This window comes from Loa loa, assembly GCF_000183805.2.
Source record: "Loa loa unplaced genomic scaffold supercont3.71, whole genome shotgun sequence".
Classification (NCBI taxonomy): Eukaryota; Metazoa; Nematoda; class Chromadorea; order Rhabditida; family Onchocercidae; genus Loa; species Loa loa.
In genome coordinates this window covers 79,520-103,866 of record NW_018108251.1, presented here as the reverse complement: position 1 = coordinate 103,866, position 24,347 = coordinate 79,520, and the positions used below count along the sequence as shown (strand labels likewise).

General features: G+C 36.3%; 6 protein-coding genes across 7 annotated transcripts; 3 read left to right on the top strand and 3 right to left on the bottom strand.

The window, feature by feature from the left end:
• Nucleotides 1-1,495: 1,495 nt before the first annotated feature.
• LOAG_00738 (amidase) lies at nucleotides 1,496-4,319 on the top strand (the record flags this gene model as incomplete). Its single annotated transcript, XM_020445536.1, has 8 exons — nucleotides 1,496-1,650; nucleotides 1,974-2,068; nucleotides 2,136-2,319; nucleotides 2,417-2,592; nucleotides 2,855-2,961; nucleotides 3,140-3,312; nucleotides 3,434-3,583; nucleotides 3,947-4,319. The coding sequence occupies 8 exons, from the start codon at nucleotides 1,496-1,498 to the stop codon at nucleotides 4,317-4,319; spliced, it is 1,413 nt and encodes a 470-aa protein (XP_020304020.1).
• An 85-nt stretch (nucleotides 4,320-4,404) lies between these two features.
• On the bottom strand, nucleotides 4,405-7,933 carry LOAG_00737 (beta-parvin; the record flags this gene model as incomplete). Its single annotated transcript, XM_003136277.1, has 8 exons — nucleotides 4,405-4,572; nucleotides 4,752-4,967; nucleotides 5,096-5,272; nucleotides 5,738-5,875; nucleotides 6,066-6,253; nucleotides 6,682-6,763; nucleotides 7,414-7,503; nucleotides 7,853-7,933. The coding sequence occupies 8 exons, from the start codon at nucleotides 7,931-7,933 to the stop codon at nucleotides 4,405-4,407; spliced, it is 1,140 nt and encodes a 379-aa protein (XP_003136325.1).
• A 546-nt stretch (nucleotides 7,934-8,479) lies between these two features.
• LOAG_00736 (RNA helicase) lies at nucleotides 8,480-14,024 on the bottom strand. The gene is made up of 17 exons (XM_003136276.2): nucleotides 13,726-14,024; nucleotides 13,430-13,632; nucleotides 13,077-13,170; nucleotides 12,908-13,003; nucleotides 12,629-12,715; nucleotides 12,241-12,428; nucleotides 11,951-12,126; nucleotides 11,629-11,829; nucleotides 11,280-11,482; nucleotides 10,907-11,179; nucleotides 10,618-10,777; nucleotides 10,372-10,544; nucleotides 10,047-10,247; nucleotides 9,818-9,949; nucleotides 9,489-9,656; nucleotides 9,053-9,244; nucleotides 8,480-8,897 (listed from the first exon to the last, which is right to left on the bottom strand). The coding sequence occupies exons 1-17, from the start codon at nucleotides 13,981-13,983 to the stop codon at nucleotides 8,844-8,846; spliced, it is 2,859 nt and encodes a 952-aa protein (XP_003136324.1). The 5' UTR covers nucleotides 13,984-14,024; the 3' UTR covers nucleotides 8,480-8,843.
• Nucleotides 14,025-14,475: 451 nt separating this feature from the next.
• LOAG_00735 (YggS family pyridoxal phosphate enzyme) lies at nucleotides 14,476-16,821 on the top strand. Its single transcript, XM_003136275.2, has 5 exons — nucleotides 14,476-14,839; nucleotides 15,186-15,318; nucleotides 15,532-15,702; nucleotides 15,950-16,089; nucleotides 16,175-16,821. The coding sequence occupies exons 1-5, from the start codon at nucleotides 14,634-14,636 to the stop codon at nucleotides 16,320-16,322; spliced, it is 798 nt and encodes a 265-aa protein (XP_003136323.1). The 5' UTR covers nucleotides 14,476-14,633; the 3' UTR covers nucleotides 16,323-16,821.
• Nucleotides 16,822-16,866: 45 nt separating this feature from the next.
• LOAG_00734 lies at nucleotides 16,867-20,803 on the top strand (the record flags this gene model as incomplete). 2 transcript variants are annotated; one of them, XM_020445534.1, is made up of 11 exons in its annotated part: nucleotides 17,084-17,157; nucleotides 17,323-17,383; nucleotides 17,556-17,696; nucleotides 17,889-18,005; nucleotides 18,251-18,359; nucleotides 18,483-18,603; nucleotides 18,772-18,943; nucleotides 19,030-19,191; nucleotides 19,400-19,495; nucleotides 19,911-20,174; nucleotides 20,586-20,803. In XM_020445534.1, 10 exons carry the CDS (start codon nucleotides 17,084-17,086, stop codon nucleotides 19,974-19,976), a joined length of 1,119 nt encoding a protein of 372 aa, XP_020304019.1. In that variant the 3' UTR covers nucleotides 19,977-20,174; nucleotides 20,586-20,803. The 2 variants fall into 2 exon arrangements, with proteins under 2 accessions (XP_020306304.1, XP_020304019.1); XM_020445535.1 differs by lacking the exons at nucleotides 19,911-20,174; nucleotides 20,586-20,803 and having other exon boundaries at nucleotides 16,867-17,157; nucleotides 19,400-19,732.
• A 584-nt stretch (nucleotides 20,804-21,387) lies between these two features.
• Nucleotides 21,388-24,190, bottom strand: LOAG_00733 (seryl-tRNA synthetase; the record flags this gene model as incomplete). Its single annotated transcript, XM_020445533.1, has 9 exons — nucleotides 21,388-21,507; nucleotides 21,592-21,701; nucleotides 21,837-21,976; nucleotides 22,047-22,150; nucleotides 22,492-22,640; nucleotides 22,973-23,170; nucleotides 23,257-23,458; nucleotides 23,561-23,831; nucleotides 24,072-24,190. 9 exons carry the CDS (start codon nucleotides 24,188-24,190, stop codon nucleotides 21,388-21,390), a joined length of 1,413 nt encoding a protein of 470 aa, XP_020304018.1.
• Nucleotides 24,191-24,347: the final 157 nt, after the last annotated feature.

Sequence of the window (24,347 nt, the reverse complement as noted above, 5' to 3'; positions counted from 1 at the left end):
ATATATATATATATATATATATATATATATATAGGTTCAAGATAATGCCTCTGCTTTGCTGTAGCGCCGTTCTAGGTGATTCAAAATTTTCAAAAATCGCTATTTTCAAATGGATATACTAATAAGCATACAATTAGAAACAACTGTTCCTGCCGCCTCAATGTATCTTCAAGCTTCGCATCAACCTTCCAACATGTAAGCCATCCTAGAATATCAAAAACCCAGAATGTATGTCTCAAGTTGAAGGCCATTTCAAAATTTCGGTCAGTCTCTTACCAAAAAATGAAACAGATGTGTCAGAGGTAAGAAGACAAGACAAAACCTTTGTTCCTATCTATGAAATAAGTTTAAAAGTCAAAGAATGTTGCTGTAAGTACATTAATTCGTGAAAAAAAAAAGATTCTCTCTTAGTTAAAAAATTCTTACGACTTGCATGTTTGGAATAAAACTAGAGTAGAGAATTAAGTAAGCGCAAAATGCAATCACGAAATTATACCAGGCATTCTTGCATGTCACAGAAGAAAAAGATGTGACCGTAGTCCATCTTGGGTTTGCTTTCACATGACTTCTAAGATGGTTAAGAAATTCTACGAAAACATCTTTAGGGAGTTGTTAGAACTTGAACATCAAGTTGATAAAAATGAAACGTTAAACGGTTTTTACGAGAACTGTAGACTTGTGCCCAGCATAGAGTCGCACACCATCAATTTTTAATAACATAAACCAAACAGTCTTAAAAGAAAAAGTGCTGTGCAGAGTTCAGACCAAGAAGAAAAACAATATAAAACATAAAGTAATGGATGTCTATGCAGAAAACTAAAAGCGACATAACATGTGTAGACGAAGCTGCTTCAGTTCCCAACAATTTTCTTGTTTTTAGACTATAACTATGTACCTAATTCCATTTTTGTATGCGCTATGTACATATGTATGCAATTCGACTACGTACATAGTTCCACTTTTTTCTCCATTTGTTATATATAATTTCGTTTCAATACGCCTTATTGAAATTCACTATAAAAAAGATCCCAGATGAAAGTAAATTCTAGCCAGTTGCTCCTCCAGTTCTCACTATTAAACACGTGAATTCACTCAGCTCAACACCAGCCTAATGCCTGAGGATTTTACCATTGACAAGACGGGTAAGATAAGGGTGAAAACTTGTCGACTCACGCCTAATCTGACATATATCGGAACGAACTTTAAGCTCCATGAACTTTAAGCTCACTGTGCAATTATTCAAACCACAACAACGCGGGTGGCACTTTAGGGATTCTTGTGATTCCTTGAGATGCGATTTAAGTCGATAGCCTGTTTTTCTCAGTCTTTACCTGCTGAACTGGAATTTGAAGACATAAAGTTAGTGTATGGTAAATGATGTTGAGGAGAATGATTTATAGACAATGAAATATTCGCTGTGGGTACTGTATTGTGCAAGTTTGACGTAAAACATTGAACACAATTTAATTCTTCGGTTTTTTGCAGGACCTCACAAATGGAATGTATCGAGGAGGCTATTTTTAAAGCCGTCAGATATCGGAAATTCAACTCTTTGATCACAGAAACTTTCGATCTGGCGTGTGTTCAGGCAAAAGAGGCATTAAAGAAAGGGAAAACTCCTTTCCCTGTGGTTGTCAAAGATTGCTATATGTATATTTTTAAAAGAAAAAAAAAGAAATCATCCATGTTTTGCGAGCCTTATTCTGAAATATGCACACCATTTTACTGTTGAATGATGTTGCCTGAGGTGTCAATCTTTTTGTAACGGTTCAGGGTAATACGGTTTCACATTGTTTAAGGAGACATTATTGAAAAGTTATCCTTATAGGCGGAATGAATGCTGAATGGTATTCTTTCGGCAAAGTTGTTTGGAGACTGTGCAGAATTCCTGGAATTTAGTTCTGTTGTAGGTCATATTACAGTATTTTCGCACTTTTTAAAATATTGAAATTGCATTTACATCGTAATTTTAGGACAAGAAAAGTCCGAACAACATGCGCGTCACGAAATCTGGCAAATTATATTGCACCATACACTGCCACTATTGTCAGTAGATTATTTGAAGAGGGTAATTTATTTATTTGTGGCAGTATTCGGAATCTTGATTGAATTAACTGGAAAAAACTGTTTTTCAGGTGGTTGCTTGATTGGGAAAGCTAATATGGATGAGTTTTGTATGGGAACGTCAAGTTCGAAGAGTCATTTTGGACCAGTAAAAAATGGATTAAGTGACGAAGCAAGTCTTGAAACTGATTGGCGAAGTCCTGGTGGATCTTCTGGCGGTTGTGGTGTAGCAGTACAACTGGGCATTTCATCAGTGTTGGTATTTTAAGCATCAAATTTCAGTTCGATTTTTTTCATTTTTATACTCACGTCGCCACTTAGTTTAAGATATATTGAAATGAAAATATTACAGAAGTTTGGGGTCGGATACTGGTGGTTCGTCACGGAACCCAGCAGCATTCACTGGACTTTTTGGCTTCAAGCCTTCCTATGGAATCTTATCAAGATATGGGCTCATCCCCTTGGTTAATTCACTTGATTGCCCATCAGTAATTGCTAGGACTGCTAGGGATTGCAACTTCTTACTTCGTAAGGATTTCGTTTTTACAAAAACTTCGCCATTTATTAGATATATTACATTGACTTTCACAGCTTGCAATAAATTATCAGTGATTAGTTAGTGCAGTCGTAGCCTAAGGTGGTTGAATCTCATTCGTATACATGGGGTGTCTGGAATAGGTTTGTAATGTCACCAGTTAAATTTTTCCGTCCAGTTTGGACTGGTTCATGTCGCTGTAACGAACTTCATAAACGTTTCATTTAGGAGAACACAATTTTTATGGTTTTCCAGAGGTAATGAATGGTCGAGATGCATTCGACCCGACCTGCATTGATGCTCCGTCATCCTGTTTTATGCAAGGAAGACCAGTTGGTGGAGTAATTGTCGGCATTCCCAAGGTAGATGATAGAAGCAGTCACTAATAACTTTATAGGACTTCCCTAAAGATTTCGCACAGTTCCAGAGTTCTCACGTAAATTATGTACAGTTTATCCTTTCACAAGTAAATAACACAATTTCTAATTTTGTTTTTCGAGCTTTTATATCCTTAGTTGATTTTACCGTTCTCATCAGTAGGAGTATTACAATGAAACGTTATCAAGTGAATGCTGGAAAGGGTGGAATGAAGCGGCAAAAACTCTGTCTGCGTTGGGTTGCAAGATTAAAGAAGTGAGCATGCCGTCTACAACTTACTCTATAATTTGTTATCATGTGCTTGCCGAAGCGGACATCACATCAAATATGGCAAGGTGAAATTTATATTTTGTAAAACGTGGGAGCTGAAATTTATATTTCACGAAAATTAATCCAGAAATATGAAATTATAAGGAAGTCGATATAAGGTACAATTTCCGTATTATCTTCTTTCAGATACGATGGGGTCAAATATGGCCACAGGTCAAGCTGCGACAGATCAACTTTCATGCTATATTCCGCCACTCGAAGCGAATCACTCAATGAAGTTGTCCGTAGGAGAATATTCGCAGGGAATTATTTCTTGATGAAATGGTATAGCTCCAAGTAAATTTGCTTAAATTCAATTTTACTAAAAACAACTTGGGAAATGAATTGCCTGAATCATATTGGGACCGTCAGGTTATTCAGTGCATTGAACTTTCTGATGCGCACAACATGTTAGTAGACTGGTGCCTTTAGGATATATGATCTACCTTGCATTGACAATGTGCAAGCGTTGCAAGTCCCATTCTTCGAGATTTCCACGTCCGAAATCGTCTTGACATTCTCGTTTGTAACCATTGATGTCGCTAACTTCGGGAAACAACGGCGATATACCACATGTGGGAATTAGCGGGGATTAGAATTCAAAGTAATTTGAAGTTTTTGCAGAGCTGTTTCTCTTTCATTTAAACAGAATAATTATAGCCATTACGATGTATATTTTGGGCAAGCTCTTCGTGTGAGGCGTCTGATCAAAATGGATTTCGACCGCGTCTTTCGCAAGGAAGGATGTGATGTTCTGTTAACTCCGGTGACATGCGGTATACCGCCACTGTTTTCCGAAATTAGCGACATCGATGGTTACAAACGAGAATGTCAAGACGATTTTTACACACAACCCTGTAATATGGCGGGTGTTCCAGCAATTTCAGTACCATTCACGAGAACGGCAGATGGATTTCCAATTAGCGTGCAGATTATCGCTGATCATTTGAAAGATGGTATGGCATTAGATGTGGCGGAAAAACTTTATGAATACTCTGATGTTCAAACTGTAAAACAACCATTTTGTAGCTAAGTAGAATTTTATAAACATTTGGCAGTAATTTATAAGGTATGAATTCCAGATGAAATTACCAATCGTACTTGTAGGGTCATTAAAACTATACATGTTTATATCGTGTAAATAACGAATGAAGAATACGCAGCGTACTTTTTAAATCACCGTTTACAATATCCTGCACTCTCGCGCGTGGTCGTTGCAAATCGGCTTCATACATCAGCTGATACGCGAACGTAACGTTATGTATTTTCTGCTCGTATGTTAATGCCTAAAAAACCAATCATTATCGTATGTGAAATCGATCACAGAAAGACGACTGAATACCCGAATTTCAAATAACTCAAGGCGTGGTGCTCACATATTGACCGGGTCAGGTCAAACGATTTTTATAGTTTGATCTTCCCTTTATCAACAACATGACTACTTCAAACAAAAGTGTTTGAGTACCTGCAAATCGAAACTGTAAAGCGGAACAAAATATCCCTCCAATAAACCCATCAAAAGCACCAAATAAACGCCATCCTTGAATTGATTCTCCAGATCCGTCACTTCTAAATTAATTTTGTTAAGATGTTTATTACAGAAAGCCAAGAGTGAACTCTTTACATGAGCCAGTTTGTCAGGTCCATAGTCGAACAGAGTATCGAAAGCATCTCTCTCACCCTGAAAATATAAACTGTCTTCCATTTGAATTAAAGCAAAAATGAATATTGTTGGCAGTGATAAGTCTGAGACTTTTTAAATAGGTAGATACTTTCGATCTAACAGCATAATGAAATGCGCTAATTGACCTTGACACCCAGTTCTGGCTGTGTTGTTGTAAGCTGCTCGGTGATATAACGGCTCTTCAGCTGATTGTCTTTTTTCTGTATAATGAGGATCTGTGCATTCACATATTCCGGAAATCTAACAGGAGCACGGAAGTATATGGCAATCGCAACCAACAGCTGTATAATTGCTACTGTATCCTGCAATAATCATCTAAATGCGTAGACCCTAAAAAAAAGCAAACCCTAAAAAATCAAGCTTAAAATAAAAATAATCAAACCACCTATAATGAAGATGATAACAAAATGGACGGGGAATTCTGAATACATAAAAAGAATCATACAAATAAAATTTCGAAACAGAGGGATGAAAAAGATTCCATTCTTCCACCTCCCTTCTACAGAATTCTATAACTTGAGCTCCTTGGCAATTTAAGAAAGCCAGCTGTTCCCCTAAATAACTTGAAACTTTACATCTAGCTACGTAAATACCACTTGTATCTCATGCAGATGATGATTCACCATAATTCATGTTATCCGAACAACTCGGAAGGTACCCCGTCACGAATTTCATTTGACATCGATGATTTCAAACAACAGTGCTATGATAAAGATGAAAAGATCGCATAAAGATAAAGAGAAGAATGCACTGAAAACAACCAGTACTTTATTGTGAATAAGATCAGCATTCCACTTTGCTTTTTCATACTGTCCTTGAGCGATGATGCGATTAACAGTCTCAATCACTTTGTGCAATTTTTGCCGCTGTCCTTCCTCACTTTGCGATACCTCAGGTACTTCAATCTAGACGAATCACATCACTTCAACAAACTTAATTAGTTATCCAGTAATCATGTAGGATAAGGAAAGCAGAAATTAATTCAAGAACCAAACAACCAGGCAAGAAATCTGAAAAAATCGCTGGTTCCAAACCAGATATATCACAAAATAACGAATATACACATAACATACGCTTCTAACAAACGATACAGACCTTGATATTAGCCAGTTTTTCAGTAATTTTCTGTATGATCTGACCGTCATATAAATCTTCCTGTATGTGTTTCACAACGATTCTTTGCGAAGCCAATTCATAGTTCAGCCAGTGAATCAAAAGCTGTATTACTTCCTGTACACGTGGGTCGTCACGGGATTCCATGGTCAGCAGTCTTTTTTCTTCACCTAGGGAGAAAATTCCAATTCTGCATAATATTTGAATTCTACACAAGTTTTTTTATACAGGGGTAATTTCTCAAAAAAGTGTGCAAACTATGCAGAAATATTATAAGACTACAAAAACTACAAACTGCTTCAGCTAACTTCCTGACTAGGATAGATCCCACTTGCACACTTTTAGCTCCTCTCTCAATGTCCCACCGGTAGCTGTGAATACGGAAAAAGTTCCACATGAACTATGGTATTTCAAACTGAATCACTTCACAAATATGCTTCATACATCGGACAATGATGTACCCATAAACTCAGTTGTTTAACTTCATCAATTGATTGAAAAGTAAGAAAAGCAGCATGCGTTGCTTGGCAATATTTATGCACTTAGGAATGCTGCACTCAGGAACACTTAGAGATCCGGGAATGCCTTATACACCTACCCTCTTCAAGCATAATATTCTGCAGAGTCGCTGAAACCGGGATAACTGTAGAATCAATTGCGTTTGCTCCTTCTGTTTCAACCTGAAAAATTTCAAATGTTAAGCCTGTTAAGCTACAATTAAAAAACTGAAGAAAACCACAAAAAATAAACAGCAAAAATGGATAAAAAAATAAAGACAATTCAAAGCGGCAAAAATTTCATCGATTTTTCATGCCTACTTTTAGTGCATCTAGATCCTGTGCTACAACTGCATGTTAAGACCCATTTTTTTCCACACCCTTTCTACAAATATGGATACTATCAAAAAACAATCTACTCCATCTACTAGCTTTCTTTATTCTCGTAAACCCTTACCATACGATCTTGCAGCAATGCCCTTAGCATCTTGTAGTCCAATGATTTTTTGTCAGTATATGCTGCAGCTAGTTAAGACCCTCACCAAACATTCGTTTTCTTCATTCCCCTATCAAAACATTACATTCCATGCTGTCACACAAGGTGGCGTATTATTTTCAGAAATACTTCAAAATTCAGTGAATCTAATCAAACCGACTCGAATTCATCTGCTATATTCCATTTCACGTATATGAATGCTCTGAGGTTCTTCACTTACTTAGTCATGATGGGATTCCGAACTCACTAAATTCTAGCATTCGATACTCGATAGATTTCAAATCATAAAAAGTGAGAGTCTAATAAATCCAGCGATACCTAAAAAAGGAAAACTTACTTCAATAGCTTCATTTTCAGCTTCTTGTTCCACTTGTTGCGATTTCTTTTTTCTTCCAAGAGTCCCCAACTTTTCAAAAAATGATTCATCCTAGAACCAAATTTTCACAGTTCCTAGTCGCTTGTTACGAGTACTACATCAAGGAAGTATTGATAATCTATACATTAATAGCTAAAAAAGTAAAAATGCGGAAGCAGACAAATAAGTCTGACAGCATTCCGAACACAAATCAAAGATGAAGTAATCTTCCACTGTCCTATCCAAGCAAAATCCACCTTCATCCATCCTTCACAAGGAATGAGGCTAAACTTCTTTTCTTCCTGTAAACAAACTAAATAACCTAACTGCTTTATTTGGAAAAATACCCAATCAGTGTTTTTCTTCAGAAGCATCACTATCACAAAAGAAATCATAGCAACAGAAATCAAATTTCCCTAACCTTCTTCTCCTTTCTGATGGTGCCCTTTTGTGGAAAAGTTGGATCAGTGGACGATCGAGACGTCATATCCGAAGCTAACATTTTCCACTCTAGTAGGATTTGGGCACTACTACGATTGTGAATATAGTAGCAGCAGTTAGAGCAGGGAGGCGAGGCCGATTAAGCGCTATCAACTGGTTGTCAGTTGTCTAACTCTGCTAGTTCGTCGATGACTATTTCCGTCCCTGAGGTAAGCAGTTGCACTACAAGCGAACAGGCTTAGTGATATTAAGAACAAAAGTATAATTTCAAGTCAAAACTCAAGGGTCTATTCTCTGCGCCAGTTGTCTCGCCCTAGACATATCTATAACTTTAGAATTATGAAAAAATAAAAAACAGGTTTCTACGCTACAGCGATTTCCAAAATGTTTCAGGCAAAGAACAGATAAAGAAAAAACTTAAGCCAATGAAGATTAAAATCCCAGTGCATTCTGGGAAGATAAAGGATGCAAAAAACTAGAAGACCTATTAGATTATTCGTCGGCTGCGCTCTTCTCATTCCACTCTTCACAACATCAGTTTCACATTTGAACGCAATATTGTTTGCAAATATAAGCACCAAAGATTAAACAATTCATGTTTAACAACCAGAGTTTAATAAATACAACAGGCATGCACAGAAAAAATAGGATTTAGTAAAATAAACGACAGCTAATAATTTCGAATATTTACAGGACAAGACGAATCAAAATTTCGAACTAAGTCGGAAAATATAGGTGCTTAAAATAATGAACTCGAAAGCGCACTGTTATAAAGGACGGATTTGCTTTTTTTTTTCCATCTAGTTTTCACTTGTTTTATGTGCAGCTTCATACGCTCCATATTACTTTTTATCATCTACTTATAAGTTTCTCGTTTTTCACTACGTACATAATTCTTTAAGAATTTAATTCAATAGAATGAAACGGTTGCAAATGTAAACGGTGCGGAAAACATAAATTCATTTAACATTTTAAAAAACTTTGTATCTTCCTGTTGTTGAAGCATTTCGTGTACCTGTTTGCGCCTGAAAATAACGTGAATTTAGGTATGAGTCTGCTGAACTGTCAAGCATTACCTATCAGTAATTTGTCAAATCAATAATTTTAATGAATAATAATGCTAATAGAATGCTCACAATCATACTGAACTGCAATCATTAATCTGTCAAAAAAAAATCACCATTTGCCGTACTGTATCCTTCATGATCCTTAAAATTTCTTCACGCGCACGCCGTAATGCAAGCTCAGACCGTGCTTCCAAAAATAGGAACAGCTTCCTCTCACCATCTTTTGGCTCCTTATTACCTGGGTAATAAGATCCTTTCACAGAAATCCCGACGTCAGCATATTCTTGCACCTGAGCTAAACTATCCTGAAATACTTATCCGAGCAGTTTCAATAAGCGAAATCATACTTTTTGCATGTATAACAAAACTACCTCAAGAAATTAGAAGATGGAAACTTTTTTGTCAAAAATTCTCCAAACGGTCTTCTCTCACTTCTTTTCAAATTCGACGATTTAGAACCACACATTTACACAATCCACATTAAAACTATCACCAAAAGCAGTCATTTGAATTTTACTTAGAAAAAGGATTACAATAGAAAAATTTTACCCTGGAACATATTTTATAACGAATTTGCTGCGGGAAATCATTAATTTCAATTTCCTCTTCAAAGTATTGCAATTCCGTTTCTGTTTCGACTCCTGGAATTAACTCTGACGGAATATAATTTAAGCGTTCATTCAACTGCTCTGCTTTTTGCTTCGCTATCGATTTCGCCTGAAACAGAAACAAAGGAGCAAGAAAATCTGTACCATCAAATCAAAATTTTCGATGACTAATAATACAGTTGAAGTTCAAGCAATGCATAAATACCAAATCTAACAGAAAATTTGAGATAAATCTTCCTATAAACACACATTCAAAGTAATATAACTAACCGATAATGCTATCGGTACCGCATCACTACCACGCATGACAGCCTCGGCTGTCAACGAGGCAGCATCTTTTTCGACTGGTGCGGTAACCCCAAGCTGTTTTGCTTCAGCAATCTTTGCTGCCATCGCTCGCGCCTACAAAGGAAAAATTTTCTATACAAAAGTGTACATTGGAAAAAACATGAATTTATTGACTAAAAAACATCGGGAAAAATCAGGGAAAAACTAATACCTTCTCTAATTTGTCTCCTGCAACTCCTGCGCCTGAGGATGCACCACCAAAAGTGTGACCCTCGACGATACGTCTTTTGCCCTTCATCATACTACTAAGCTGTTGCTCAATCTCATCATCATCATCATCATCTACAGCATTTTCCATGCCATGCATTAAACGCGTAACTTTTCTTCGCGTTGCTTCCTTCTCATCTTCGGCCTGCAAGAAAAAAAGGAAGAAAAAAAAATTTTACACGTATATTGATATATTGAGAGAGTATAGATGGAGTGCACGTTATTATATCTAATATATGATTGTTCCCAAAAATCCATTCAAAAGTTACCTGATCATATTTGTAACCACTTCCAGAAAATCCACAACCACCAATATGGACAGTTTTTCCCTCTGCTGCCATATGTGCCTTATAGTCCTCCCACATCTTTTTCAGTTGCTCTGGTGGTTCCTTCCCAGCTGTTTCGAAAGCTCGACATACTTCGCCTGCCATGCGTTCCTGCCCTGTAACTGATGGGATAAAGGAGACAAGTCTCAAAGTAAAAACCTGGTCAGCGATTTGTAGCTAATGAATTACCGGTTGGTAAAATGAAAGTGTAAGCATATCCTTTATTGCCTGCTCTTCCTGTTCTACCAACACGATGCACATAGTCCTCATAATGATTTGGACAATCATAATTGACCACAAGGATCAGTTTCTTGATATCTAACCCACGTGCAGCCACTGATGTTGCCACCTATAAAGGGATAGTCATGAAGCGGTATCAAATAGGAATTTTAATTTTCAAAACTTCCAACGTTTACGAATCCAATCTTTAAAGAGAGAAAAGAAATAGTGCATGAGAAGGAAAATAAATGAGACTTACTAGGAGTTTAATTTTACCGGCTTTATAGTCAAGTATTGTTGAGTCACGATCGAACTGATCAATGCCACCATGTAATGGGGCGCAGTTATAGCCACTGCGCATTAGTTGTGTGACCAGATCATCTGCTTTCTCTTGTTTGTCAACAAACACCAAGACATTCCCATTTTCCCAGTAAACACCGAGTAATTCCAAAAGTTTTAGCATTTTTTGATGTTCTTCCAGAATTACAACATTTTGATTTACATCGTCACAAACAACGCTTTTGCCTCCTACCTAGAAATATAACTTGATTTCAAATTAAATTAAGATCTGAAGCAAAATAGGTTGAGCTGAACAACTTGCAAATCCATAAACATCTAAAAAAATTATGCACCATTATTTCAATTGGCTTATCCAAAATCTTTCTTGCAAGTGCCTCCATTTGCCGCGGAAATGTTGCAGAGAACAGAACTGTCTGTCTATCGGGGCGTATATTATTTACAATTTTCATCACTTGTGGCTCGAATCCCATATCGAACATTCTGTCTGCCTCATCAAGTACGAGATATGTTACCCGTCGCAAATTTGTTACTTTACCTCAAAAATTTAATCAAAAATCAAGATAGGGACAGAAAAATTTATCCATAAGAAAAAATACAGTTGAAGGATTATAACGAATAAAACAAATAAGGAACTTAAATTTGCAAACCACTGGTCGAATGATTGAAGAAAATAATTCAAACCTTTATTCGCAGCAAGCATATCCGTAAGACGTCCAACAGTACACACAACAACTTCGGCCCCCCGTTTCAAATCTCCTATTTGATCAGATATTCCGACACCACCGTAAACACATGCAACACGGATATCTAGCTGTTTAGCGAACTTATTAGCTTCCTTCCACGTCTGCATAGCAAGCTCCCGTGTCGGTGACATTATTACAGCTGGAAAGTTACAACTACATAAGTTCCAATGAATATTAGAAATTGCGATGATGATGGCCGTTTCTAATCGTAAAATACAGCAAATATACTACAGAATTTGGATCATTTCTGTAAAAAGTACCAATAGGACCATCCATTTCTTCCAGTTCTGGTTGGTCTAGTATGTGTCTAAACATTGGTAGCAAGAAGGCAAGTGTTTTACCACTACCAGTTTTAGCAATACCAATGACATCACGACCACTGATTATTGCCGGAATTGCTTGAGATTGGATTGGTGTCGGTTTCTTGTATTCTAGCCTAAATATCAAACATCAACAAATCTTCACAAATTCTCACCTTTCTCGCTAATTTTTATTCGCAGAAAAATTACTCGCCTTAAGCGAAAACAGTACAAATCATTAAAAAGCTAACTTTTTTAAAGTACTTAAAATTTTCCACTCGACACCACATTGAGCCCATGATCGGACAGGTTTTGGACAATTTTTACCCCTCACACGTATATCCAGTTCTTCTCGGTACTCATCTACTTCTTTCTTCGTTATTTTCGCCAGTTCAGCAGTTTCCACATAAAAATTCTTACGGAAAGGGCGGTAATACACCTTTGAAAAGAAAAGACATGTAAAATGCTGCTAAATGCTGTGCTACTGGTCGTAAAAATAAAGCCTTACTTTATATAGAAAAGAATGAGCATGAACAAAGACGTTTCTGAGAGTCAAAGAAATTGACATATCGATAATTTACAGAATTAGTTCTAACATCTTTCTAATCAAATACAACAAAGATCCTGAAATATAGTTGCCTTAGAATGGTCAGTCTGCGGTAACTGCCTTCCCTTCGCAATTAATGATGAAGCTGCTTTCTCAATATCGAAGTCGTCAATAACAGGCTAAAAATAGTAATCGATAAAATAGATAAAGGACATTATCTGATGAATGATAAAATAGTAATCGATAAAGTAGATAAAGGACAACGCATTATCTGATGAATGATCTATCATCTCTCAAAAGTAACACTGATTAGCTTATTCCGTTGGAATAACAACTAAATTCTGTGACAATAAATAAAATTTATGATGTACCTCGATTTCGTCTTCTGCTTCGATGATTTCGCCCTTCTTCGGTTCTAAATTTGCATCTGACTTGATGACAACTATGCGGACTTTCCCCTCATTATTCTGGAAAAAAAGTACAGTGGAAAAATTTCTGGCTTATAAATTTGGTCTCAACCACTGCATAATGTTTTTTCACCTGCTCTAGTCCATATTTCGAGGCACGGACTTCTTTATTGACTTCAGACATAAAGGCATCCAGTGGATCAATTTCATCATCATCTGACTCTTTTCTGCAAACACATACTCCGAAATTCACTTCATTAGAAACGTCACAAAAAATAACTTGCGTTGCTTTTTAAAGAGTGCATGCATGTCAACTAATTTCGGAATATTTCAGAATAAAAACTGACGTATAATTGCTTTTGCATAACAAAGGAAGATTATCAAAAATTCACTGCAACTGCAAGCCAAAATAATCAATCAAAAAGATGTAAACGGATAAAAAACAGAAAAAAATCAGTTTCTAAACCGATAAACAGAGAATGTTACTTTTCAATTTCCTGTGGCGTACTTTCTTCGTCTTCTTCTTCGTTATCCAATGTCCATTTCTTCTCCTGTTGCTGCCGCCCCTCTACTTTCGAAGTACCTTCATCGCTTGCCGTTACTTCCCCTTTCTTCCGTTCCAAGCGCCACTTTTCAATTCTTTCACGACGCTTTTGCATTTCAACTTCTAATTTTCTTTCAGCTTCATTCTGCAATTTACAATAAGAAAAACTTCCATATAAAAGGAATGTGAAAATTTTCTGTTTGAATTATTTTTATCATCAAACTATTGAATTGAAAACCTTATCCGTCATGGCAACGATTTCACCCAGGTCCAAATCTCTATCCTTCTTTTTATCCCTTTTACCATCACGATCAGATCGATCCCGAGAACGACTTCGGTCCCTTTTCCTTGGTGATCTGCTGCGATCCTTCGTCCGTTTATCCCGCGGTGAGCGACTTCGGTCGCGACGAATTTTCTCGCGTTTTGGTGAACGATGTTTTTTTGAATCAATTTTATCCCGGCTGCTGCGTGAACTGTGTTTTTCGTGCGAACCCATTTACTACAGCGTAATCACTTTCGAAAAGCACACCACTAAAAAAAAATCTAAGTAAAACAGTACAACCAAGTCAGCTGAGAAAAAGTTTCAACATATAATAACTTTTCGTTAATATGCCACAAATTCTTTGGAAAATCATTCTATTTAATTTTTCGCTTATTTAGCATATATTAATCCTGAGAAGTAGGATTGGCTGACAACACAAATAACGAAGACAAGGATACAAGGACCAATATCCTGAAGATCCACAGTAAATCCAACAAATAAATCCAACAAAACTAGTATTTGCGAAAAATACAAGTAACATCTAAGACTCTCGAAGTTGATGCACTTAATCTTTCTATCCCTAAGTTTAAATTCTATTATCAAGTGCCATCTTATACTTTTTTCGCGAACTCTGACTTTATGAACTCCGTCTTCCTGCCCTTTGAGCACCATTTAACAAACAACCTTGCATAAACTGAAAAATACCATAAACACCATTCGACCAGAGAACACATACTTCAATGACAAAACGACGGCTCGGACCAGATGAAAGAATTTGAGATGGAAACCGAGTGGTTACTCTATTATAATGACGGGAGTGTGAGTGTGGTTTAAGTTAGATTTGCAGCGTACGTATCGTCACGAATCTTTTCCGTTTCTCCACAATGGCCGTGAGGCAGGTGGGAGACTTATGCCGTGATTTGGGTGGAATTGGTGAGGAATTGAACAGTGGCGCACTGGTTGATAATCTTCAACTCGTACTACGACGTATCGAAAATGCATCAAAAAAAGCAGAACAAAGTCCTTACTGGCGTGGACAAAAACCGTCACTGATAGCTGTTTCGAAGACAAAATCATCTTCGCTCATTCAGTAAGTCAACTTTCTTCATCTGAATCAAGTTTGGTTTTCTTCGCTCAACCTAAACAAAAAAGCATCCTGGTGCAAATTTATCCTGGTGTGATTTTACATGGCTTTAGATTTAATTCTTGAAAAAGAAACCGCGGTATTTCCAGCCCAGCGATCCAATAGTTGAACTGGCATGTGAAATACAGATTTTAAATTTCTTATGGATTAAAATCAGGCTTCATTCTCTATGAGGACGGGATAGTAACTAAGGTCAGGTGAGTGATGTGCTACCAAAGGACTATGAAATAGTTGACTTTTGCATAACTTCCAAGACTTTTAATTTCTCCTTAACTATAGCGGACATTTCAAGGTGTTGCTACGATGCGGGGCAAATGAAATTTGGCGAGAATTATATTCAAGAACTTGCAGATAAAGCGAAAACGTTAAAATCAAAATGTCCGAATATACAGTGGCATTTTATTGGTACAATTCAATCAAACAAGGTGCTGTTTTGAAATTTCAGTTTAAAACTTTATGAAAAAAGGGAAGTCTCCAACAGTCAGTTCAGGATTGCTGGTACGATGAGAAACTGAGAAGTATGTGTTGCAGAGTAAATTTGAGTTGCTTTCATAAATTATTTTCGAAATAGACTTTTGAAAAAATTCCGTAGTTCATTTGATGTAAATCACTTTTCCTTATGTACTTCAACTTGATAGATTGCAAAGTTAGCGGAGATCAATAACTTGAGTTGCGTGGAGACGATCTGCAACAAGAAACACTCCTCTATACTGGAAAAAGAGATTGCAAAGCATAATCGGACACTGAAGGTTTTGGTACAAGTTAATACAAGTAAGGAAAAGCAGAAGGGAGGGACAACGCCTGAAATGGTGTGTTGTTTTATTGTCCGCTTCATTGTTTCCTGATGATTAGAATTTTCCAGTTTTGGGATTCGGGACAAAGTTATGTAAGATTATTTTCAGGTCATGTGAAATGTAAGATTCTGCTCGTTAGTGAATTTGAAAACCTCATAAGTGCATTTGAGAACAGATTTATCCTAGCTTCTCATGATTTTCTTCTTTCACATTTGGAAAAAAAAATTTGCTATTTCGGGAATGGAAAATGCTTGACTTTTAGGCAGTGGAATTGGCTGAGTTTATCCGGGTACACTGTCCATCACTGAAGTTTAGTGGTTTTATGACAATTGGTTCTTTCGCTCGTAATATGTCGGAAACTCCCAACAGAGATTTTATAGAACTTTTCAAAGTACGAAAAACGTAAGTTGGAACCAATTCAATTATTAATTTAAATTTAATTTTAGTTTTAACATTTTGACATTATCATTTAGACAAGTCATTCTAGGTTTTGTGAACTCACAGAAGAAAATGAGGAAAATTTTGAACTTTCGATGGGAATGTCAAACGATTTTGAAGCAGCAATAATGTTGGGTAGTACATCGGTACGTATTGGTAACGCCATATTTGGACATCGTTTACTAAAAGGAGAATAGTGACAACTTGTCGCAGAGTCATTTTCATGGTCCATATGACTCATTTAATTTCAAATTAATCATTTTGGGTGTTCTTGTAAATTCTTTTCCAGTATTTGTGGTCTATATTGTCACTTCTCTAACCTTTTGTACTGCTTCATGAATTTAATCCATATTGATGTTATTACCAAATTCTTTTAACGTATTTACCCTTCTTGAAGATTTCTGTCTGTTCAGAAGCTTTGAAAATCGTACATATTTAGTCAAATAGCATTGTTTAGATTTGAATCCAGCATGTAAATTGATGGAAAAACATTTCATTCGTAAATTTCGTTTCAGTTTCATGGATGCTACCTGAAGATGTGACAATATATTTATCCTCTGAGCATTTTCAAACATCTTTCTTGTTCCTAGATTAAGGGGCTGTTGCATTGAACATTCATGTTAATGGTTATTAGGCTTGTTAAGAATTTTATCTTTTACAGTGAAGTAAACTCGTTTTATCTTTCTATAACACCAAACATTTGTAGATTTGAAAATCATAAGGAACTGAGCGGTATTCATTAGTAGTAACTGGCTGTTATTATGTATTTTGCTTGAGAAATGGATATCCAAAACAGCTTCCGATGTAAGAGTACGAGTGTTTAGTGGTGTATCACATTTATTATATCATGAGAGGAATAGTATCTAGCTATGACGCTAGATATTAGTGGTCCTTGATTTTGCAGGCGAAGCGTCGAACGATTTTGTTTTTAACACTCTTTAAAAATTATAGTTGGAAGATGAAAAATGGTCATAAACATGAATTACTCATGCAGAAATATGTCAAAATATTCGTTGTCGTCTTCCTATACTGGTAAACTAGTATGTTTAAAACGAATTTTGAAAATTGTTTACAATAGTTCAGATTTCTTGTCCAAATTTTCAATTTTTTTCAAAGAAAAATTCAAATTTCCAAAAAAAAGTTCAAATTTTCCAAACTTTGATTGAAATGAAACCATTAAAAATGTTGTTTGTTTAGGTTTTGTTCAATAGGTCTCGTATTTCTGAACAAGTATTTGCTAAGCAGTGAGTCGCTTAAGGTAAATGCTTCTTGTAGTTATAGAAGGAGCCTCGTTATAATTTGGAAACAAAACATTACATTTTATGTTCGATACTAGAGATGAAAGTTGAATGCATTCGGTTAGTGCCACTGTGTAGTCGTTTTTAAAATTTAATGTTTTGAACTGTATTACGAATGTTCTAAATTTACAGCTCAATGCACCGTTGTTTGTAACATGGTATCAATGTTTTGTGACAGTGTTGCTGTGTTGTGTTTTTTGTTGGGTTTCTAAACAATATCCGTCATTGGTTACATTTCCATTCGTGGGTTTTGATCACCGGATATCGAGAGAGGTATGTATATTTTTTAATTTCATATGTTTATGGCATTAATTTTTTTCATTCAATTTTTAGGACTATTATTGTATCATTAACAGCATCTAGATAAGAATCAGGAAGCACTAGGATCTATTCTGTATTTCAAATTGCTCAGAAAGTTGATCTTTCCTTTATACCTCCGCTGTATTTTTTAACGCTCTTTTTTAGGTATTACCGCTCTCATTTGTATTTGTTGCAATGATAGCTACAAATAATCTTTGCTTGAAGTATGTCGGTGTCTCATTTTATTACATTGGGAGGTCGCTTACTACCGTTTTCAATGTGGTGAGATTTGAAATATGACTGATATTGCTCCCGAAATATATGTTATACAGAAGAATATTCATTTTAAGTTAGGAAAGTGGGAAGAGTTGCAAAGAAAATAATAACTGCTTGAAGTTAAAATACTGTAGGACGAGCTTTGGATCAGGATCAGAACTTTATTCTTGACTATGGTGGGATGGCATTTTTGATGGGCTTTTGAATTATAATTGATGCCAAACCTTTAGTCAGTTTCATGTTCAATTTAGATATGTTCTTATATCATTTTGGGACAGCTAACATCACTGAAAACAATTCTATGCTGTGCATTAATCATTGGTGGTTTTGTTCTCGGCGTGGATCAGGAAGATGCTACTGGTACATTTATATTTATTTTCAACTAAGAAGGTTTTGGTGCACATTTTCTCTCCTCAAGAATGATTTTTGGCTTTCAAAATGGTTACTTTGCAGCTCAGTTTTTTCTTCCGCGAACTTTTCTAGGAACTTTATCGGTCACTGGTGTCATATTTGGTGTAGCAGCGTCAATGTTTGTTGCCCTGAATGCCATTTATACACAGCGGACTCTTCCATCGGTTGGCGATAGTATTACGCAGCTCACTTTGTAAGCTAAATAAATCACTGAGAGATTAAATGACCAAACATCAAGTCAAAATTTTTTTCTTTGAATGGCCAACCAATGGTAACTATGACGAATCACAATGAATTATATAAATGATGGATTTCAATTAGTTCGAGATTTCGAAATTCTTGAAACTCTTCGTATTTTCAGGTACAACAATATAAATGCATTAGTGTTATTCATACCCGTCATGTTGTTTAGTGGTGACATTAGTGAAGTGTTTTATTTCCGTTATTCTTCTTCCTTACGATTCTGGACTTTGATGACATTATCTGGTATTTTTGGTTTTTTAATGAGCTATGTTACTGGATGGCAGATTCAGGTAGTTGTTTGCTGCCTCTCACAAAGAACCAGTAATTTATCATTTTTATCTGGCTGGAATTTCTTTTTTATAATTTCATTATTTAGGTAACATCATCTTTAACACATAATATTAGTGGTACGGCGAAAGCGGCAGCGCAAACTGTTATTGCAGTTGTATGGTGGCAGGAGATGAAATCACTGCTTTGGTGGATAAGTAATGTGATTGTTCTCGGTGGTTCAGCTATATATACAATGATCAAACGAAAAGTTAGTTCTCTATTTCTGGCAGTGTTTCTTTCAGGAGCCTATTCACAAAAAAACTGAATTTCGAATTTAAGATGGATCAAATCCTTTCAGTCTAAATGAATGGCCTAATTTTTCGTTTTTACTGGGTCTGGGATTGAATTCTTGAACTTGCATTTTGGTTTCTTTTGTTGGTAAGTAGCCGTCTATTTCTCATGTTCCTTATTTACAGGAAATGGTTGATAAGTACGATACCAATAAATCTAAACTAAATGAAAATATCGAGCGACAAGCTGTGCTGTTTGGCCTCAGTGATGAGGATGAAACGGTATAATCACGTATTTCGTCGTCTTGTACGAGTTCCCACCGACAAGATTTTTTGCTTCTGCATTTTTTGTTATGTAGCTATATGCCTGTTAAAAGTATTCACATTTTTGTGCACGCTTCATTGCTCTCCACATCTAATTATTTTCCTGGCACCAACATATTTTGCTCCAGATCGCCCCTACATTTTTGAGATCCGGTCATTCATGTTTTTAAAATAAAAGGAACATGTATTGCCAACATATTTAACTCATCAATACACATAACTTTTAGTGGTATTTTTATTCCTTTTTTTAACCAAGTAAACAGAAGATTTCAATAATTTGAGATGCTTCAATCTGGAAAGTTTTAAACTACGGAGCGCGATTGGGAAATGTAATTTCATGATACATAAATACGCTTTGCACTGATTTGTTCAGAGAAATTCTTATACGCTTTGCGAGAATGACAGCGGTCTATTAATGGCGAAATATCGTGGATTGTAACTGTTGCGATAACCCGTGAAACTCAGAACTTTATCCAGCGGTTGAATTAAGTGGGATGCTTTGGAAAAAGTATCTTTGTTCTCGTTCTCGTCCAAAACACCCATTTTGGGAGTGCGCCGGTGCAAATATCCAAGTATATACAAGAGGATGTATTATAATTCCTTACTGTCATCTGTCCATGCGTTCTTATAATTTCAAGTAAGTGACTAATTTCAACTTTACATATCCAATCTTTTCATTGCTTTTACATTTCGCTTCGTGAATGTTCTCTTTGTGAAAATTAAAATAGCGGTACAAATTATTTTAACGACACTTGATAATCTTCAGTATTGCTGAATCTTACAACTAGAAATATCGCTAACTGGTAACTGAAATGCGCAAAAGACCCAAAATGGCATCCGAAATGTATTTCTTCTCTCTAGAAAACAATAAGCTCTCCAAAAGAAGCAAAACTATAGATTTCTGCTTATCCTACAAGCAGTTCAGAACGTTAGATCATGATGAGATGATTTGATAGATTTAATAAACAATTTGCGAAATATGAGAATTTCTACAATGTAGATGAATTCATGCAAAGACTCGTGCAGAAACAAATGCTCAGTCCTTCAGGTAATCTTTGGGAAGAATGGAATGGAAAGATCTGCTCGATCTGATCGTATATGGCATTGACCTTTTGCAATCCTGTCAGTTTTGTTTCATGTCTTTCTACATTTTATCTCCAATATTTTGTAATAAATAATCCAGTGTTAAAGAAAATTTGGTTTCACCGTGTCAGCTTCATCTTGGAAAAGTTATGCCTTAAATTACAGTAGCATTTTAACTAGAGCCCGAATGTGGGAAATGTGTAAATTGTACAATTCTATATGAAATGTTTATTAAAAGTGCATTAGCATGCTTCTTCCTTGACACTCCCTTAGTAGAGAAGCCTGACGTGCCCTTATGAGGTTGCGAGCTATGCTGGCGATGACATATGTATCTCATGCCAGACAGGTCTCAATTGAAGGGTCAGACACAGTATGTCCACGGGGAGGATAGGCTCCCTAGCTTTCACGCAACCTTCATAAGAAGAAGGATAACTCTAACTCCAAATCCAAGCGGATGGAATTCGTTTAGCCTTGCAAGGCCATTCATCTTGATATTATAATTAAACCTATGACCTGAGGACTTCGCTGTCACCGTACGCTTGCTAGGACCTAGCAAATGAACCTAGGAGCGAAGGTTGAGACCAGTTCCGCCACGCCTGCTACTATTCCTAAGGTATTTGAGGCGGATGAAGGAATTTTTAATTGGTGTGGAAAATACTGCGTTACAGAGTATTCATGTTTTTCGTTAGATTTACTATTTTTCATAAGTGAACTCGTAATTTTAATGTTAGGGTTCCCATATTAGTAATTTTGTTTTATAAAAGTAATCACGAAGTACTACGACTGGTATTTATATCTACAGCCTTATGTAAGCTGATAGTCCAAGATCTCGTTTTGGGCATCCTTTGTAGAATATCGTCTGGTAACGCCAGCAAACGTTTCCTTTCCTAAAATTATTTTAAAGAAATGCAAACCTGCAAAACACAACGATGGAAACGGGAAATTGGAAAAAACACACTGAAAAAAATCACATCTTGGTAGGTTTCTAACAAAGCAATAAGTGTTCTTGTGGTTGCAACTGCCGTAGCGTTACAAGTATGAGCGAATTTTTCCACACCATTCGAATCACGATATTTAATACCTGAAGCAGTATTGTAGGGGAATATTTCGCAAATATTTTCCAAATTATAAAATTAGGGACAAAAGTAATGCCACAGAACACAAATAGTGATATTTACATTTTGAGAAAATGTAAACGTGACGAAAGAATACAAACTTAGTCGTCTTGCTTGGTAATCGGTGCAGTTTGAAGCACTTGACACTTCGCCAAACATCTTTCTTCCTGGCATCCAAGCTTCGATATCGAATTTGCGAGCAGCTGAAGCACCTAATTCTTCCGAGGGCATATCCAAAAGTCTAGAAAATTGATGATCCAATAAGTTTATAACTATAACAACCAGTACATTATATCAATATCAATGCAGACCTGCAATGTAGTCCTAAGCTTGAAAAAATCGAAGTCTGTACTTCGACCAGTTCATCAAGCTGCAGGTCACTCTCATTTTCATTGCAAATAACAAACATTTCGACCTGAAATTCTATCAAAAGAATTTGTAAGATTCTTGTTATGTAACCCAAGGTGTTTTGCAATGATGAATCCAACTGCATGCAGAACAGATCGAAACCTCCTTAATGAGCTCAAACATTAAATTATTCTATTAAATTCATCGTTAGCCAGAGGTCTACTAAAGAATGAAACTTATTTTCTGGAAGTTACAACTAAGATTGTAGCACTATAGGGAGAAAACAAACATTTTCAAACCCAGATCATATTCTTGCAACCCTCCTATTAGTACGTTGCGTCCCATGATATTCTTCTTTTCATGGAAAAAGCTTTTAACAGAAAAAAAAAAAAGAAAATAAAGAAGGACCTTATTGAATTCGTGGACTCTGTACAATTTACTTTCAGCAGCATTTGTCGCAATTTCTGGCCGAAAACATCTACTTAAAGCTTTCAGCTTAAGAGGTAATTCATCATATCCAAAAACCCGTCCGCTTACCAAACTGCTGAGTCCCATTTCTCCAAATACAAAATTCCATCTGTTTGAAAGCAAGGAGATCTCAGCTGTTTTTCGAATACTAACGCAACCATGAGTTCCTTTCCCCAGATAAATTAATTTAAATGTATGGAACTTTTATCCAGATAAATGGTCATGAAATTACTACACTATCTTACAACAACTAAGTCAACTAATGAAGAATCTAATGATTTCATCCATTGAGAGTTTCTTGAATTCTGCAGTGACAGATCTTAACGGAACCAAGTTGCAGAACCATCAAAATATTTTTAGATTTCATTTCGATTTAAATCCAACTAAAAATGTAATGTTTTACAAAATGACAATTACCAACCTGATGTACCCGACAAACAGAAATCGCTGTAGTCTCTCAACCGATACAAAATATCTTTCTCCGATCTCTGCTGCAATCCACATCCTTCAGGAATACTCTCATGAACTATGTCCGGTACAACGATCGGGAGGAAACCTTTCTGTTCCAGGACCGATGAAACGTAATCAAGTAAAGCAAGCTCCATATCCGCCAAAGGGCCTAAAAAACGTTTAAGGCTACAGTCATACATATTGTTCGAAATTCATAATTTCCAAATAATCGTGGAAATTTGAAAAAAAAAGTACCGATAAATGCATAACTTCGTTCACCACATGCATTCAAGGGATTATATAGAGCCTTCCAAGCTTTTGCAATAGTTTCGGCAGTTTCCAAATTATCGTCTTTTCGTTTCTCACCAAAAAATCGTATAACATGCGCATTCAAAAAGTTACCCTTTGCAACGCTTGGGTGGCACAAATTCGGTATAAGCATGGCTTCTTTGTAAAGCTGGAAATCCACCTCTTTTTTTATTTGGTAAAATAAAGTCCATTCAAACTTGGAAACATTTGTAAGTAGCTTAATACTTTTCAAAAGAAAACAAACACTTACTTTATCCCATAACGATTGATATTCCTGCTCGGACTGTTTCGGCTTTCCTGAATAATCTTGGATTTGCTTCCACAATCTATGGACCGCATCGATATCACCAATACCTTTACGACACCGTATATTTTCTTTAATTAGGTCCAGATTCTTTTCATTCAACAAAAAATCGAAATCCAGTTCTGGTCGGGAGAACGCGTTCGATATGGAATTTAGTAGTCTTCTTTTCAACGACATTTCAAAATGAAAAATTTCACCAGTTATGTCGTATCTCGACCTCAAAAGATAAAAATCTGACAACCATTCGTGTCTTTGAGCAAAATGCGAAGTTTGAAGATAAAGTTTCCCGACTTATAGACTACTAAATACTTACAGACTACTAAACGACTTACAGTACCTCTTCAATTAATTTGCTTAGATTTGATGACAGTGGTGGACCGAAGTTTTTCGATGTCTTTTAACGAAATTCTACAAGGTTTTAACAATGGATGGGCTAATTGAAATGATGAAGCAGAACCTCAGTCTAATCGACGCGACCTGAGAGTCGGCTTCCCTTCTTGTTAATACAACGCTGCAGCAACGTCCTTGGCTTTCGTCCAAACCTTCAAAATCTGCAGCAAATTTCAAATGATTCATGTGGTGGGACGTCAGTTCGAAGGTTGCGTAAGTGAATGACAGGTGGTTCGTCTGACGGGAGTGGATGCCTGATGAGAATTGCATGTGAGCGGATGTCACACAAGCGACTGTCACGTTGGGTTTCTGTTAGGAGATGTGCTGCAATGGACTAGATATT

Coding starts and splice junctions, on each gene's coding strand:
- LOAG_00736 (XM_003136276.2), bottom strand. CDS start 13,983: ATGGGTTCGCACGAAAAACACAGTTCACGCAGCAGCCGGGATAAAATT. Junction 13,171..13,429: donor ACGCCACAGGAAATTGAAAA/GTAACATTCTCT, acceptor ATGTGTTTGCAG/AAAAGAGTCAGATGATGATG. Junction 11,483..11,628: donor TATGCTTGCTGCGAATAAAG/GTTTGAATTATT, acceptor TAAATTTTTGAG/GTAAAGTAACAAATTTGCGA.
- LOAG_00735 (XM_003136275.2), top strand. CDS start 14,634: ATGGCCGTGAGGCAGGTGGGAGACTTATGCCGTGATTTGGGTGGAATT. Junction 15,319..15,531: donor GTACAATTCAATCAAACAAG/GTGCTGTTTTGA, acceptor TCAACTTGATAG/ATTGCAAAGTTAGCGGAGAT. Junction 15,703..15,949: donor GAGGGACAACGCCTGAAATG/GTGTGTTGTTTT, acceptor CTTGACTTTTAG/GCAGTGGAATTGGCTGAGTT.